Here is a 16,237-nt window from a genome sequence, read left to right as displayed (position 1 = left end):
TGATACTATGCTCTCTTTGATGTAAAGGGCAACTCCACCCCCAATGCGCCCTGTCCTATCCTTCCTATAGAGCCTGTAGCCTGGTATAACAGCATCCCACTGGTTCTCCTCATTCCACCATGTCTCTGTAATGCCCACTATATCAAAGTCCTCCTTCAAAACTCTGTACTCTAGCTCCCCCATTTTAGGTCGAATGCTTCTACTATTAGCATAGAGACACCTGTATACCCTGTCTCTGTCCTTAACCTGGGATTTATGTGCTTTACCCTCAAGTCTTTTGTAGACACTATCCCTTGTCACAGGCACATTGCTATGTTCCTTGCTTGTATGTGGTTGATTTAGAAAAACCTCCCTCTCTGTCTGCATCCCCATAGATACTGTATTCCGAACCGAAGTCACCTCAGCTCCTGTCGGCTTTCCCCCAGTGATCAGTTTAAAAGCTGTTCTGCCACCTTTTTAATGTTGAGCGCCAGCAGCCTGGTTCCTCTTTGGTTAAGATGAAGCCCGTCCCGTTTGTACAGGCCTGCCTTGCCCCAAAAGGTTCCCCAGTTCCTGACAAATCTGAAACCCTCTGCCTTACACCACCTTCTCATCCACGCATTGAGACCCTGTATCTCCGCTTGCCTAGCTTCGGCCTCTGGCTGTGGAACGGGTAGCATTTCTGAGAATGCCACCTTGGAGGTCCTGGACTTCAACCTGTTTCCTAGCAGCCTAAATTTAGCTTCCAGAACCTCCCGGATACATTTCCCAATGTCGTTGGTGCCAGTGTGGACCACAACTGCTGACTCCACCCCAGCACTGTCTAAAAGCCTATCTAGATGAAGCGTGACATCCGCAACCTTCGCACCAGGCAGGCAAGTCACCATGCGGTCATCACGCCTCTCACAAACCCAACTCTCTACATTTCTAATGATCGAATCACCCACTACAAGGAGCCCCCACCTCCCCGAGGGGTATCCTCAGTGCGAGAGGATAGCTGATCACCAGTTAAGGAAGGGATCCCATCTAAGGGAGCATCTTCCACCACCTCAGACTGGCACCCTCCGTCCCCAAGACCTTCATTCTCCATGACATCTGAAGAGATGTCACCTTGGGAGTGGGACCCGGCTGTTAGGTCCCTGAAAGCCTCGTCTGTCACTCTCTCTGCCTCTTTCAGCTTCTCCAGGTCTGCCACCTTGGCTTCAAGAGAACGCACACATTCCTTGAGTGCCAGGAGCTCATTGCAGCGAGGGCACACCCACGACTTCTGTCCTAGTGGCAGATAGTCATACATGTGACACTCAGTGCAAAACACTGGAAAGCCCCCACCCCCTTGCTGGCTTTCTGCCTTCATATCTGATTTGTTTAGATATTTAAATATTAAGCTTTTAGTCACTGCCCCCCGCCCCCCCGGAGCTATCTGCACGTACTATCTGTCAAATATGTCCTTATTAATTAAAAAAACAAAAAGATTAAAAAATTAAATAAAAATTGCGTGCGCCTTACAAGGAGAAAAAGAGATAACCCCTGTTAAAATACACTGTTTTAAAAGCTGTGGCTATGAGAAAAGCCCTCCAAAATGAACACCAGCAGGTCACTCTGCTCTTCCTGGCCAAGTCTTCTGCTGCTACTCCTCTCTGCTGGTTCCAGAGACTGAACTAAAGCCCCACCTCTCAGGACAAAAGCTCCACCTCTCAGGACAAAGAGGAACAAGAGATGAACTCTGTTAACCCCTGTTAAGCCCCACCTTCCAGATTCAGCAGCCTTAGCTCACAGGAGCCTTACAAGGAGAAAAAGAGATAACCCCTGTTAAAATACACTGTTTTAAAAGCTGTGGCTTTGAGAAAAGCCCTCCAAAATGAACACCAGCAGGTCACTCTGCTCTTCCTGGCCAAGTCTTCTTCTGCTGCTACTCCTCTCTTAAGGAAGGGGGAAGAAAGGGATAAGAGTGAGAGAGTTTACATAAAATCATAACATCTCGCAAAAGCCTAAATAAAGAAGAGAGAGGCCATATCAATTCTTGAAAAGGATTTGTGTCTGTTGGAAAAAAAAGTATACTCTCTAGAATTTCCATTTTTTTTCTCTCCAGATATCTTTAAGACATAATAACTCTGTGCAGTCTCTGAATGATCTCGGTAATAAACAGGCTTTCCTATTTTTATAGTTTTGTCTTTTTTTTGTTTGTATTTGTTTGTCTTTATTGTAATTTAATACACCATTAAAGTCTCCTATAAGTATAATGTTATCATTGTGATAATCCAGCAGTTGGTGGGGTTTTTTTTATAAAAATCTGCTTTTCCATTATTTGGGGCATAAATACCAACGACTAATATGGAGATACCTTCCCAATTTATTTCCACCCCTAATAATCTAGCTTCTGAATCTCGGAATATTTCTTTTGGGGTTAACTTTTGTTTTATATACTTCGGTATTCTTTACCCATGCAACTGTGCTGGCACAAAAGTGTAATTTTAGTTAACAGTTGCCACAGAAATCATGTTCCACTCAGCCGCATTTCCACGTAGCCTCCGCTTGTGCGAAACAAAAAAAAGGGCTGCACATGAATCGCACACAGCCCACTGCACTCTGATTGGCTGGAAGGCTCTGCATCACTGCTAACAGCGAGAAATTAAATTTAGATTGAAACCCCGATCCTCCCCACCGATCTGGATTCGGTGCGTGTTTTTAAAAAGGTGCACTTTCATGCAGATTCTGAAAAAACACGCGGTCAGGGGGAGAGGGAGTGCCAGAACCCGGATGAATCCGTGTTTGGCAATCAGGCAGTGGGGAGTTCTTGCTGAAACCTGGTTATTTCGCATGAGTATCACACGATTAATTGACCATGGGGAATTGACCTATGACTGGCAACCTTTCAAACATCTTAAATCCAGTGAAAACAGTGCCATATTTTTAAAGTATGGACTGCAGCTTTGTTTTTGAAACGATATTTGTTGTTACTGCACAACAATAAGAAATATGGCGCCATCACCCTGCTAATAAGCTCCCTAGCACCAACTAGAGAATTAAATAGTGGCAAGATTCAGGCCGTTTTTGCACAGTGCAGTCTGGAATTCTTAACGATTCTCGAAGCTGAACTGGGTCTGCTTCTGCATTTTCCCTTTTCCCCGCAGCTTTAAAAAAACCCACCAAATTGGAGGTTCTTTTGAAACGCCCCTGTGTGAATCTGCTTGCCTCTTTCTGCTTCCACTGCTGTGAAAATATCACGGCAGCAGAACCGGGGCCCTTTTTCCTGCCTTGCTGCTCTGGCCTGCCCCGCCAATCAACAGGTGTGGGGTGTTTGACAGAATTGGCACCCTCCGCCCCCCTGTCTAAAATCCATGTGTGTTTGAGAGAATCGCCCCCCTCCCATTCGGGGCACTTTCAAACACTTTTCCCATCTAAAATCCATGGTTTCTCCTTCACGCCCTGGGATCATGCGGAAACAGCAGGGGCATTACATACTAGCCCTGCCTCGACTCCTGGAAAGAACCGGGGAGCCGTGCAGAGTAAAAAACCAGGAAAAAAGCACCGCGGCACATAAGATCCCTGGGCATTATGATCGTGCAAAAATGGCCTCAGAATCTGGAAATCCTGTGAAAGGACTGCAATGACCTTATGACTGTTGCAAATACACTATAAGATGCAACAGACCTTGAGCAAATATCTGTTTGGAAAATGGAAAGGATTTTTAGGGAGGTGAAGAGACTTGCTTCTTTGCTGTTTATTTTTCATGACAAGTTCATTTTCTTTACAGTGTAAAATTCAATAAAGCTTCCACCTTCATCTGCTTTAGTGGTCTGAACTCTGTAGACTAAATAGAAAAAGATTAAGCAAAACATTAAAAGCAAAGATAGAGGGAAGTGTAGAATAAGGGCACAGATGGCCCATTACTGCCAAGAAGTGAAATAATAAATTAGATTACATAGAGCTCTACAAATCCTCATGAGCCTTGTTGAACTTTAGCAAGTTGTTGCATGGCTATTAAAATCATCCGTGCATCAATAAAACTGGTAGGCAACGGACATCTGTGTGATATAATTTTATTTAGGCTTTGGGAAGTATAACTTGGAAAAAGTCCTTCAAAAGATTTTTTTAAAGAACACAGAAGAAAAGAAGTAATGTTCTTGGACAAGCATCCAAAATGTTTGGGGCAGGAATGCTATCTATATAAGGATACACTAACCAGGGGATGCACAGACAATTCCAGGCATCAGGAGCATCAAAAGCAAAAGGGCACAGTTATTTAAAACAGCAGGAAACTTGCCGGTGGTGGTGATACTAGAGAAACAAAGGACCGTGAGTTTGAGAGCAGAAAAACAAAGAGAAGAATGGCAAAATTTCTGCCACAGAGGCCGGGCAGTCACAGAACATTGCGAGTGTCTAAGCCAGGCATTGTCCTGCAACGAAAAAGAAGAAGAAAAAGAAGGAGGAGGAGGAGGAGGAGGAGGAGGAGGAGGAGGAGGGGAGTAGTAGTAGTAGTAGTAGTAGTAGTAGTAGTAGTAGTAGTAGTAGTAGTAGTTTGGATTTATATCCCCCTGTAGATATTCTCTGTAGAATAGATACTCCTGTAGAAGAGTCAAAGGGGCTTACAATCTCCTTGCCCTTCCCCCCTCACAACAAACATCCTGTGAGGTGGGTGGGGCTGAGAGAGCTCCAAAAAGCTGTGACTAGCCCAAGGTCACCCAGCTGGCATTTGTGGGAGTGCACAGGCTAATCTGAATTCCCCAGATAAGTCTCCACAGCTCAAGCGGCAGAGTGGGGAATCAAACCCAGTTCCTCCAGATTAGAATGCACTTGCTCTTCACCACTGCGCCACAGGCAGCATCTTCCTGGGCAATCCCTGGAGATGCAGAGGTAATTTATCCTGGGCTCTTTGGTTTAAGAAGAAATTATGTTTGATTTCAGTTTCCAAAGAAAGTGGAGAGTTTGCTTTCCTTGCAAAGGTGGCCAACCCTACAGACATGAGAAATCTGTGTCAAAGGCCAAGCCAACCACAAGTCAAGTCCTGTGCTTCAAGGAAGGATCACCCAACATCTGATTCCACAAGATAACTTACATAACCATAAAACATGCTGCCTAAATATCTAGAATTGTGTAAATTAAGCTGTGGAATCAGATGCTGAATGATCCTTCCTTGAAACACAGTCCATTGGCTAAAAGTTCACAAATTCTGCTAACTGCAGAGATCAAGGCTGTGTAGCAGGAAGGAAGGGTAGAAAGGAAAGTGTTGCTTTGGCTTAGGTTTTTTAGGGCCTGTAGATTATGGGCACCACAGTTCAAGAAGGATATTGACAAGCTGAAATGGGTCCAGAGGAGAGCAGCCAAAATGGTAAAAGGTCTGGAATCCATGTCCTGCGAGGAGAGACTTGGGGAGCTGAGTATGTTTAGTGTGGTGTAGAGAAGGTTAAGAGATGACATGATAGCCATATTTAGATATTTGAAGGGATGTCATGTTGGTGAGGAAGCAAGCTTGTTTTCTGCTGCTCCAGAGACTAGGACCGGAAGTAATGGGTTCGAGGTGAAGGAAAAGAGATTCCACCTAAACATTAGGAAAAACTTTCTTACTGTCAGGGCTGTTTGACAGTGGAATGCACTACCTCTGAGTGTGGTGAAGTCTCCTTCTTTGGAGGTTTTTAAAGAGAGGCTGGATGGCCATCTGTCAGGAGTGCTTTGATTATGTGTTCCTGCATTGCAGGGTGTTGGACTTGATGGCCCTTGGGGTCTCTTATAACTCTATGATTCTATGAGCTGGAGAGCCTGTTAATGAGATCTTGCTAATGGGGAGATATTTCAAATACAGTGGAACCTCGGTTTTCATCGGTTTTGTTTTTCATCGATTTTTTCAGTGAAAAATTTGTCTCAATTTTCATCGATTTGCCTTGGTTTTTATCGATTTGCAGTAAGATGCAGGGGTTTGTGGAGAAAAATCACCCGGACAAAGCTGTTGCAGGCCGTGTCGGCAACTTGTTTAAAATGTCTTGCCCCATTTCAGACAAATCTTAAAGAGGCATCAGAAACAGACTTCTTTGGACAGCTTTCTGGTGCGACATTGGTCCACTGGCTCTGAAGCTGGTCCTGGTGTTATTGTTTGTTACTGTTTTCAGCATTAAACACTATGTTTATTTACCAAAAATGTGTTTTTGTATGTTTTTTGGAGTGCCTAGAATGGATTAATTGGATTTACATTGATTCCTATGGAAAAGTTTGCCTCCGTTTTCATCGGTTTCGGTTTTCATCGATTCTTTTCGGACAGATTACCAACGAAAACCGAGGTTCCACTGTATTAAAATATTCAAAGCATATGTAGCATTTTAAAAATTGTTTCAGAAACTGCTGACTCTCAAGGTTTTGCATGACATAACTTTTCCTGTCCTGCATAACTTTCTCCGCTTCCAGGATTCCCATCGAGGGAAGCCACCTCTGCACTTCCCCAGCACAGAACAGACATTGATGATCTGAAGCCCCAGCTCAGACTTTTGCTTTCTCAGTTTGGGATCAGCTACAACGTAGAAGTCCTGAGGCATTCTGCTGATGAAATTGAACTTTTTTCTATGGTAATTAAACAGTCCAATCCTGCAATCAAAATATATCTTATAATTCAGCGCGGCTTCAATTAGTCAGCTGGAGAGCATCAAGGTTTCACGAATCTTCATTTTCTCCACCCCCAGATAATAACTGTGTGTGGAAGATAATTGTGTGTAGAAATCATGATGGCAAGAGCTCTCAGCCTGAACTGTACTATGTAAAGGCTATTATGCTGGCTCTAAACTTGGGACTATAGCTGTACAGTACTTAGAGGGGAATGATAGAATTTGGAGATGGATGCACAGCAAGCTGTGTAGCCAAGCTCCAACATAAATCCTTCCTCCATAGGATGGAAGAATTCCTGTGCTGTCTGGTTAAATTCCTTTTATTCACTCTCATTTGCTATTTTTGTGGATAGGATGTATGTATGAGGCAATATCATCTTCAGGACTAATTTCCCCCCTCCCATACGTGCATCACTTTCAGAACTTCTACCCTGTTTCCCCGAATATAAGACATCCCCTGAAAATAAGACGTAGTAGAGGTTTTGCTGAAGTGTGAAATATAAGGCATCCCCCGAAAGTAAGACGTAGCAAAGTTTTTGTTTGGCAGCATGCTCGACGAACAGAACACAGAAAAATAAGACATCCCCTGAAAATAAGACATAGCGCATCTTTGGGAGCAAAAATTAATATAAGACACTGTCTTATTTTCGGGGAAACACAGTAACTGTTTCTAATGTTCTTTTCTTAAGAGATAGTTTTGTGAATGCTTCTACTTTGTCATGTTTCACTTCCCTACTGCTTGGCGTGGAGGCTATAAGTTTGCTTCCTGAAGGTGGGAGGGGAATAAATTATTTAGAAAGTCCCCCAGTCCAAATCCCATTCTACGTGAATTATGTAAAGTTTCAGACTTGATCAGACCAGTTTTCTCATCTTCCCCTTCTTTTCTTTTAACTGACTCCTTTTAATTGACTCTCAACTACTCTCAACTCTTTGTGCCCCTGAAAGCCCAGTTTGTCCTGATGAAGGCCTTTTAGCTTTTTCTTCTGGTTAATTGACAGTCACTTTTTTCTACATAGTTGTGCAGTCTACCAAATATGACAATTGTGGGAATGGCTTTCTCTACATTGTTCATAATACAATGTTTAAAGGAAATTGTGCTTCTTCTGTCATCTGGTGGGCATCTTAGGTCACACAGAAGTTTCATAGCATCTTCAATAAGCAGCAGACAATGAGAACATTTCCTGTTTATGATTCTGGAACACCTGGGCTAGAAACGTGGGGTATAGTAGACCCCAAAATGGTGCTGAAAAAGAAAGCCAACTGGATTCCTTTTATAAAGGTAAATAAAAATGTATTGGAATTGATAAATTGCTTAATAAGGCCCTAGAAAGTTGTGTTTGTGTCTCCAGCTTTCCAGAGTACATCCTTAGAAGTACTTAATAATGACTTATTATGTACTTGTATTAAATACTAGTGAATGTAACAGTCTCAAACCAGGTCTCATGTGCAGGAACAGGTTGTTCCCATATTATTTCATGGAAGGTCCTTCCTACCAAACATATGATAGACACTGTTATTTCTGTTATTTTTGGATAGAGGAACCTGAGGGTGCCTGGGTTCAGTCCCTGGAATGATCATTGGGGAGAACATGTACCAGTCAGGTAAGGGTGGTGGGGAGATATATATAGGTGATTTGCATATAATACTCTGGAAACCTGGATCACAAATAAATATCCTGTGTGCTCACCCCACTCCACTCAGCCCAGCACCCTTTTGAACCCATTAGTATCAAGAGGGGCAACACGAATGTATCTTGGGGGGAAGCAGGGGGGTGTCTCACAACCCAGGCGCTATTCATCTTGGTCACATGGGGAGTGCATTTGGCCATTTGCACCCTCCCAGCAGACCAGGAAGGACAAGTAGGGGCCGGTGAGTCTGCTGCCGCCTGCCTCACACAGACAGAGAGGCAAGACAGTAAGGCCCTTTCCGCACACGGGTGGAAACGAGCCTCCACTGGCATAATTTATGCCAGTGGAGGCTCGGGGTCTGTTCGTACGCTAGCGTGCGAGCAGCCCCCACTCCCCCACAGCAGGAGAAGCGGCTCTGCACAGAGACTCCTCTTGGTCAGCCCCCTCCAGTGGGGCACTTCCAGTGGGGCACTTCCAAGGCTTCCCGATTGGCCCAGGGCCTCAGAGAGGGCTGCAGATGGCTCAGCTCAGAAGCCTGAGGCTCCAAGCACAGAAGCTGCATTGGGTCCCAGTCAGGGAGGCAGTCTCCTCCCCAGGTGCCCACAGAGCTGTTGCACTGCCGGGGGAAGGGCCTCCTGAGCAAGAAGCATCCTAGTCCCTGTGCTTGGACTCAGAGGAGGAGAGACTTTCCTCTGCTTGTCTTCCCTTCCTTTGCCACCAGCCAGTTAGCTTCCATCTGGTCAAAGTTCTCAAAGTATCCTGATCGAAAGAAGTAGGAAAGAGAAATCAGGCTGAAGGCTGCCTACCCTCCTTTCCTCAGAAGGGGAGGAAGAGTAAGCTGTGAACGGTGTTCTTTTTGGACTGGGGTGGCTGGGAGCTGGCGCCTGTGCATGGGCACCTGGAGGGGGGAGGGGATGGATTAAAAAAAAGGGGCGCAATTTCAGTGCTCGCCGTGGGCACCATTTGGTGATTTCCTCACTGGCGATTAATCCTGGGATAGTCACTCGAAAAAATCCAGGTTCCCTCGAGATCTCCTCACAGCCGAACCGTGGAACACAGATCAGTCCCGTTTCTGGCTCCCCCCCCCCCTTATCACAGGATTTTCCTGGACCTGCTTGTATATGTACCTTTTTGGGGAAAAAACACTCCAATGGGAGCCAATAGGAGATGGGGGCGACACATTTGAGGGTCCATAACTTCGAACCCCATGAACCAAACTTCAGCAAACCTGGGTGGTATCATCAGGAGAGTCTCCTACTGATACCATCCAGGTTTTGTGAAGTTGGTCCAGGGAGTCCAAAGCTATGGACTCCCAAAGGGGGTGCCCCATCCCACATTTTTCCAATGGGAGCTAATACACGTTTGAGGCTCCATAACTTCGGCCCCCATGAACCAAACTTCACCGAACCTGGGTGGTATCATCAAGAGGGTCTCCTAAAGATACTCTGAAATGTTGGTGCTGCTAGCTTAACAATTGCACCCCTGACAGCAGGCATCCCCCCCCCCCCAAGAGACAGGGCTAGATGTCTTCACTAGAAACATGCTGCAGTGGGGATGTTGGAACCTGGATGAAAAGGTGCTGATTCTTTTGAAACTTGGTTGTATCTAAATTAAATTGTCAGTGAGAGTTCGGCCTTTGTTGTCAGGGCAACCTGCATAATGAGAATGGCTACACAATCTGAATTATCTTCACTGATCACTAGATCTTCATGATGAGAAAAAAGTTATACTTCCTGGATCGTCATTTTTCTCAAAACATGTAGCATTTTTGGTTTCTTGTTTTGGTCACGCAGATTAAACCTAAAAAAGATCCATGGCAAGAAAAACTGATGATGAAACTGAAACAATGGATAAAAGTAGATGAACTGCTACAGCTTCAATCAAAGTTTTTAGCGGTAAATAGTATAGAGCCGTTTTTTCATTGCAGCCTCTTTTGTGGCTTGAAAATACTTCTTTATCAATTTTTGTGTCCAATTTATGGTGAATGCTAAATGGTGTGAATATATGCTAAGTGAAAAAAGCAACTGAAAGTATGTCATGATGACATTCAGAAATAGAAAAAAGCATAATGTAGGGAGGTAGATATTCTGTAGATATTACAGTCACTTTGTTTACTCAGGATGTAAGGGTGTTTCTTTTGAACATTCTCCTTAGCCATCCTATACCTGAATACTGTTTACATTCAATACTGCTTATACATATATCATTCTCCTTAACATTCAGTTGTGTTTGATGTTCTTGTAATGTTGTCCTGTTTTCAGCACACAAGGACAGGGTTCTCCCCAGCCCTTATCAAGTTGAAATGTTTTATAGTCATTTAAATCTTGCAGATGCTACTTGTATATTTCTCCTTATCAATCTCCTTTTAGAACGTTAATTCCCTCCCCACCCTCCACTCCCACCCATGAAAGAGATACATGAAAAAGTATTTTTGAAAACAGATCAATACCATGAATAAACAAATGCTTTTTCATTTTTCTTACATAGAGAGAAAACTTGCAGCCATGTTTTCTGCTGAGAAAAAAGGAAGTGTCTGTTGGGTTATGGAAGCTGCCATGCTTTTAAAACAAAATGTGTCCCCCCCCCATCCAGATGTGTATTCTATTTTAATTGTAGTTTTTATGGATATACCTTTAAATATGCTGCTATAATTTGAAATTAGGTTTCCAATGCGAAGCATGCGATGGAGGCACTCCTGAAGCATGCAGCTGCAGCAACAGAGAAAAGGCCAACAACATCAACTTTTATGACTTCTGTTAACTTAGAACAATATGATGAAATCTGGAAAAAGATTTATTGCTGCCCAGAACTCTCTCTGGTAATATCCTATGGTGATATCTTTTGACGAACTGGTATGATTTGCAATGCATGTATGACTTATGCCAATTTTACAATTATTCATCTGAATCGATTGTGCACCTCTGAACAATTCAGTGTTTCAGAATAGGATCTGTCTCTACCCAGCCCCCCCCCCCCCCACACACACACACAGTATTTTGGCTTCTCTGAGTGATTCTCATACTTGTGGTTTAAAAGTGGTTAGAAATGTGCAAACTGAAATAGAAACAGTATATCTTTTATTGGAATCTGGCTAAAAATCACAAAGAAATGAGCTAGCTTTTGACTTTTGCTGACTTCTTCCTCAAGCTGAATGTTAAACAAAAAAAAGGGAAGGAGGGAGAGAGAGAGAGAAAAATATTCTGATAAACAATGTGTTGGAAGATCAGTCTACATTATAATCTATATATATAAAAAGCTAACCGTGTATGTGTTGATGACAGGGTACCTCAGTAACTGCTGGGCCAATTCCTCTGAAAATTCCCAGCCACTATAGTCAGTCAGGCGAGAGTGTTTTCAGATGTTCACATACCTGAAATTTCATACCTGGCCCAGGTAAAAACGCCTTTTTCCTGGCGCTCCCTGGTGAAGGACAGGGAGGGGCCTGTGTGTAACTGTCACTCTTAGAATGTTCGTGCTGCTTAGAATGTTCAGTCAGACGGACAGAGATGAGCAGTGGAAACAGCACATAGGCAGTAACTCGAGTGGAAGTGAAACACATACACACACATACACACAAGGGAGAGGGGAGGAGGAGAAGGAGGAGGAGAGGAAGAAGAGGAGGAGGAGGAGTAGGAGTTTGGATTTATATCCCCCCTTTCTCTCCTGCAGGAGACTCAAAGGGGCTGACAATCTCCTTGCCCTTCCCCCCTCACAACAAACACCCTGTGAGGTAGGTGGGACTGAGAGAGCTCCGAGAAGCTGTGACTAGCCCAAGGTCACCCAGCTGGCGTGTGTGGGAGTGTACAGGCTACTCTGAATTCCCCAGATAAGCCTCCACAGCTCAGGCGGCAGAACGGAGAATCAAACCCGGTTCCTTCAGATTAGATACACGAGCTCTTAATCTCCACTGCCACTGAGAGGGAGGGGTGGCATCAGAGATGGGATCCAGCAGTTTCTCACAGGTTCCCGAGAGTAGGTTACTAATTATTTGTGTGTGCCGAGAGGGGGTTACTAATTGGTGATTTTGTCACGTGATTTTTGCCTTAGTTACGCCCCTTCTCTCAGAAGTAGCGCGCAGAACTTGAAGCAGTCTAGCAGGAGGTGCACCAGTGTGCGTGGCAGCCTGCGCCTGCGTGCATTCGTTTCCCACCCAAGGACCGGCACAGCAGCTGCGTCCTTGCCACAGCCCCGCCCAGTAATGCCCCGCCCCTGGAATGGCCGGCCACGCCCCCGTCATGCCTCGCCCAGCCCCATTGGTGCTACGCCACAGTTTGAATCCCACCACCATGGGAACCTGTTACTAAAATGTTTGGATCCCACCACTGGGTGGCATGCAAGGGAAGAGAGGGAGGGAGAGGAAAGGGACGGTGGGGGAGGCATGCAAGGGAAGAGAAGTGAGAGAGGGGAGACAGTGAGCTGTGGCATGCAAGGGAGGGGAGGCAGGGGGCCCTACATCTTGATATGACCCACCCACCCTAGCGAAGGGAAAGGGAAGGGAGGGAGGGGGAGGGGTGGCATGCAAGGGAAGAGAAGTGAGTGAGGGAAGAGAGTGAGGGGTGGCATGCAAGGGAGGGGAGGCAGGGGCCCAGCATCTTGATATGACCCACCCACCCTAGCGGAGGGAAAGGGAAGGGAGGGAGGGGGAGGGGTGGCATGCAAGGGAAGAGAAGTGAGGGAGGGGAGACAGTGAGGGTTTGCATGCAAGGGAGGGGAGGCAGGGGGCCCAGCATCTTGATATGACCCACCCACCCTAGCGGAGGGAAAAGGGAAGGGGGGGGGGGGGGGGGGGGCATGCAAAGGAAGAGAAGGGAGGGAGGGAAGAGAGTGAGGGGCGACTTGCAAGGGACGGGAGGGAGGGGCCAGGCACCCTAGATTCCCTGAATACTGCAGTTACAGTTAGGAAAACCAGGCATGCATTACTCAGGAGTAAGCTCAGTACAGCAACCATGACATACTTTGAATGGCTGCGTCGCACCCATCAGAGGGTTTCCTCAGAAGCGACACCCATTGCCACCAACCAAACTTACTCCCAGGTAAAGGATCATGACCAGCCAGCCTAGATGTGTGGGAGGGGTGCCTTTCCATTCCCCCCCCCCCCAAGGAATGCGGGCACACACATCACTGACATCGCACAGTATCAGGCTGTGTGTTTGCATGAGCATGTACTGCTGGCCTCTGCAATTGATTTGCTGCTACTGTTCCTTTCCCATTTCACCACAATAAGCCACAGCAACGCGTGGCCGGGCCACGCTAGTACAGTCTAAAAGGGAGAGCTGGAAATCTCTTTGTTGACACAACTACCCCTCTAGACTTTGCAGATTAATTCAAAGTTCCAGTTCCAAAGAGCATAGCTTGCACCAACATACACTGGGATAAAGGATCCATGGCCATTGTGCCTCTGATATGTATCAGAAGGAATAAAGAAAACCATGATAGTTTTATATCAGCAAAAATTGATAGTTAATTTTAGATCTGCAACTACAGATCAGTTTAATGTATGCCACTGATTGTAGACAGATGACTTTTCAATATGTCTGACCATTCCATTCTTCAGAATTATTTAAAATGCCTAGTTAAATTTCAGGGATGACTCTCCAGTTGTTTTATTGTAAAGATTAACAGGCATCATTGGAGATGCCAAGTTTTCCTCTTAGGATGTGTTATATAAGGTTCAGCAGGGGGCCAGTGTTGACACTAGTATTGTTTAATACATAAAACCACTGAACGAGATAATCTCTAGTTTCAGAATGGGGTGTCATCAGTATGCCAGTTCTATGTTTCATTAAATAACCATCCAGGAACATTCCTCTCTGTCCTCAACCAACACCAGACAGCAGCAGTATTAGAAGGGATGAGGATGAATAAGCTGAGTTGACAACTGTCCTAAGCAAGTAACAATAATAAGTTTATTTCATCCACAATACCTGAGCTACACTCACCTGAGTAGTTCACAAGTTGCTGTAGACTATGGAAAATATTTTGCTTATAATTCTATAGTCACTTAATAACAGAGAATAAATAGCTCTGTGTGTGTGTGTGTGTGTCTAACTCTAATCACCAGTTATTGAACTTGGACAGGACCAAACAAGTGATGATGATGATGATGATGATGATGATCCTAGTGTGGCAGTAAGTGAGAAAAATGTAGGAAATGCTAACCATAGTAAGTGTTCCTCATTGTCAAGCAAGAAGGAAGACCCAAGGTAATTAATATATTTGCCTTTCTGTGGATTAACATGTACTTTTCATGTAAAAGAAATAGGTGTCTGAATAAAATATTAAGAAATGCATTGTAGGTTGTATGTGTAATCAAGATGTTGCATTTAATAATGATGAGTATATGAAAATGCAAGGTGGATGGAGACAACAGCAATATCAGAGAGCAGATTCGTGGTATACCATGGACAGCAAATTCCTGAAGAGCATTCTTTCCTCCAAAATCTCCACGTCCTGAAAACTGCACTCCCAAATCTCCAGGAATTTCCCAAGTCAGATCTTGGCATCCCTACCCACCAGCCAACCTACCTTTATCTTTATGGCACCTAATCATTAGGAAAAAGTTCCTGATGGTAAGGGCTGTTTGACAGTGGAATACACAGCCTCAAGTGTGGTGGAATCTCCTCCTTTGGAGGTTTTTAAATGGAGTCTGGATAGCCATCTGTTAGGAGTGCTTTGGTACTGTATTCCTGCATGGCAAGGGGCTGGACGCCATGGCCCTTCAGATCTCTCCCAATTCTATGATTTGCACCTCAGCCTTCAGCTTTCCTTCCTTCTCTCCCCCTTGCATGGTGTGCCTGGGAAATTCTGTGGTGCCAGCTGTCAGGTCCAGTTGCATAGTGGGGAATGTGTGAGGAACTGCAGGGTGGCAGTTCACTTTCTCCACTTTCTACCTGCCCACACTATTTCTTCTTTCCCTTCTTTTGGCATCCCTACATACATCCCTTTTCTGCTTCCTTCTCTCCTTCTCCCTTATTAACCAACCTTTATTTTATCCCGCACATTATTCAGCTTTATTATTTACTTCATTTATACCTGACCTTTCTTCCTAATGGAGACCCAAAGCAGCTTACATCATTCTCCTGACCTCCATTTTATCCTCACAATAACTTTATGAGGTAGATACGGCTGAGAGAGATGGACTGTCTGTTCCAGTGTCACCTAGGTTTCGTGGCAAAGTTGGGATTTGAACCTTGGTCTCTCAGATCCTAGTCCAACATTCTAATTGCCACACTGCACAGGCTGTCAGCTTTCATTCCCTCAGTCCCTCTGATAGCCTCTCCCTGCAAAAGTTCTGGCCAACTTGCAAAAGATGTGTTCTGGTAAGTCACACAGGCAAGGTCTATTAAGTCAAACAAGTCATGCTCCTGGATCCAGATGAATTGTGTGGCATTACGTTATTTGGTTTCCTGCACCATACCTGCAGCAAATTTCCCAGTGGTTGCTGCAGGGCCTGAACTGGGAGGCCAAAATTGCAATGGAAATGGCTCTCCCTTGCCTTTTACCGACAGAAACCAAGACTTGGGTACTGGCACTGCTGTTGTTGCCTAGCAACCCTTCGGAGGCATTCATTCATGAAGTAGAGATGCTGGTTCTATTACTTTGGGGGTTTTTTCCCAGATTTTTCTGCAAACTTGGGACTTTTCTCAAGATTGTAGAAAGATCTGTCTTCTCTGTTCATGGCTCCTATATCCAGATTTAAGTATCCACAGATAGGGCCATATTGAGAATTAGATATACTGATAGATCTTTAGGTGGTTTTCAGAAGCTGCAATGGGCATTCATACTGAGGACCACTCTTGGCCCCACCTGATTCCATGGCTGTAGTCAACAGCTGATGATCAAGCACAGCCCCACTTATTCCTGTCTCTTGTGTATGTCATCCCAGTTGTCTGCTCTTTGGAAATAACCCTCAGCACCATTCATCTTGCACTAAGGTTTGGGAAAGTTTGGCCTCCCTGAGTTTCTATTTTCACTTGAACTGTAAACCAGGGTTGTCAGATATGGTCCTCTTACCTCCTTCAGTCCAGACAGTGTTTCTTA

At 44.8% G+C, this 16,237-nt stretch overlaps 1 protein-coding gene across 7 annotated transcripts in view; it reads left to right on the top strand.

Moving 5' to 3' along the window:
• Positions 1 to 16,237, top strand: part of LOC125430762 — a 107,970-nt gene that overhangs the window by 21,679 nt on the left and 70,054 nt on the right. For all 7 annotated transcript variants that reach the window (XR_007244223.1, XM_048492995.1, XM_048492987.1 and 4 more), the window contains 5 exons: positions 6,376 to 6,533; positions 7,696 to 7,848; positions 9,991 to 10,092; positions 10,860 to 11,015; positions 14,276 to 14,400. Coding sequence is in view for 6 of the 7 variants with exons in the window: in XM_048492995.1 (XP_048348952.1) it covers positions 6,376 to 6,533; positions 7,696 to 7,848; positions 9,991 to 10,092; positions 10,860 to 11,015; positions 14,276 to 14,400 (694 nt within the window). In the remaining variant the exon portion in view is untranslated. The remainder of the gene's footprint in view (positions 1 to 6,375; positions 6,534 to 7,695; positions 7,849 to 9,990; positions 10,093 to 10,859; positions 11,016 to 14,275; positions 14,401 to 16,237) is intronic.

The sequence above is a fragment of the Sphaerodactylus townsendi genome, linkage group LG01, assembly GCF_021028975.2.
Source record: "Sphaerodactylus townsendi isolate TG3544 linkage group LG01, MPM_Stown_v2.3, whole genome shotgun sequence".
Classification (NCBI taxonomy): domain Eukaryota; kingdom Metazoa; phylum Chordata; class Lepidosauria; order Squamata; family Sphaerodactylidae; genus Sphaerodactylus; species Sphaerodactylus townsendi.
Note: the sequence above shows the minus strand (reverse complement) of the source record. Positions and strands in the feature narration are given on the sequence as shown.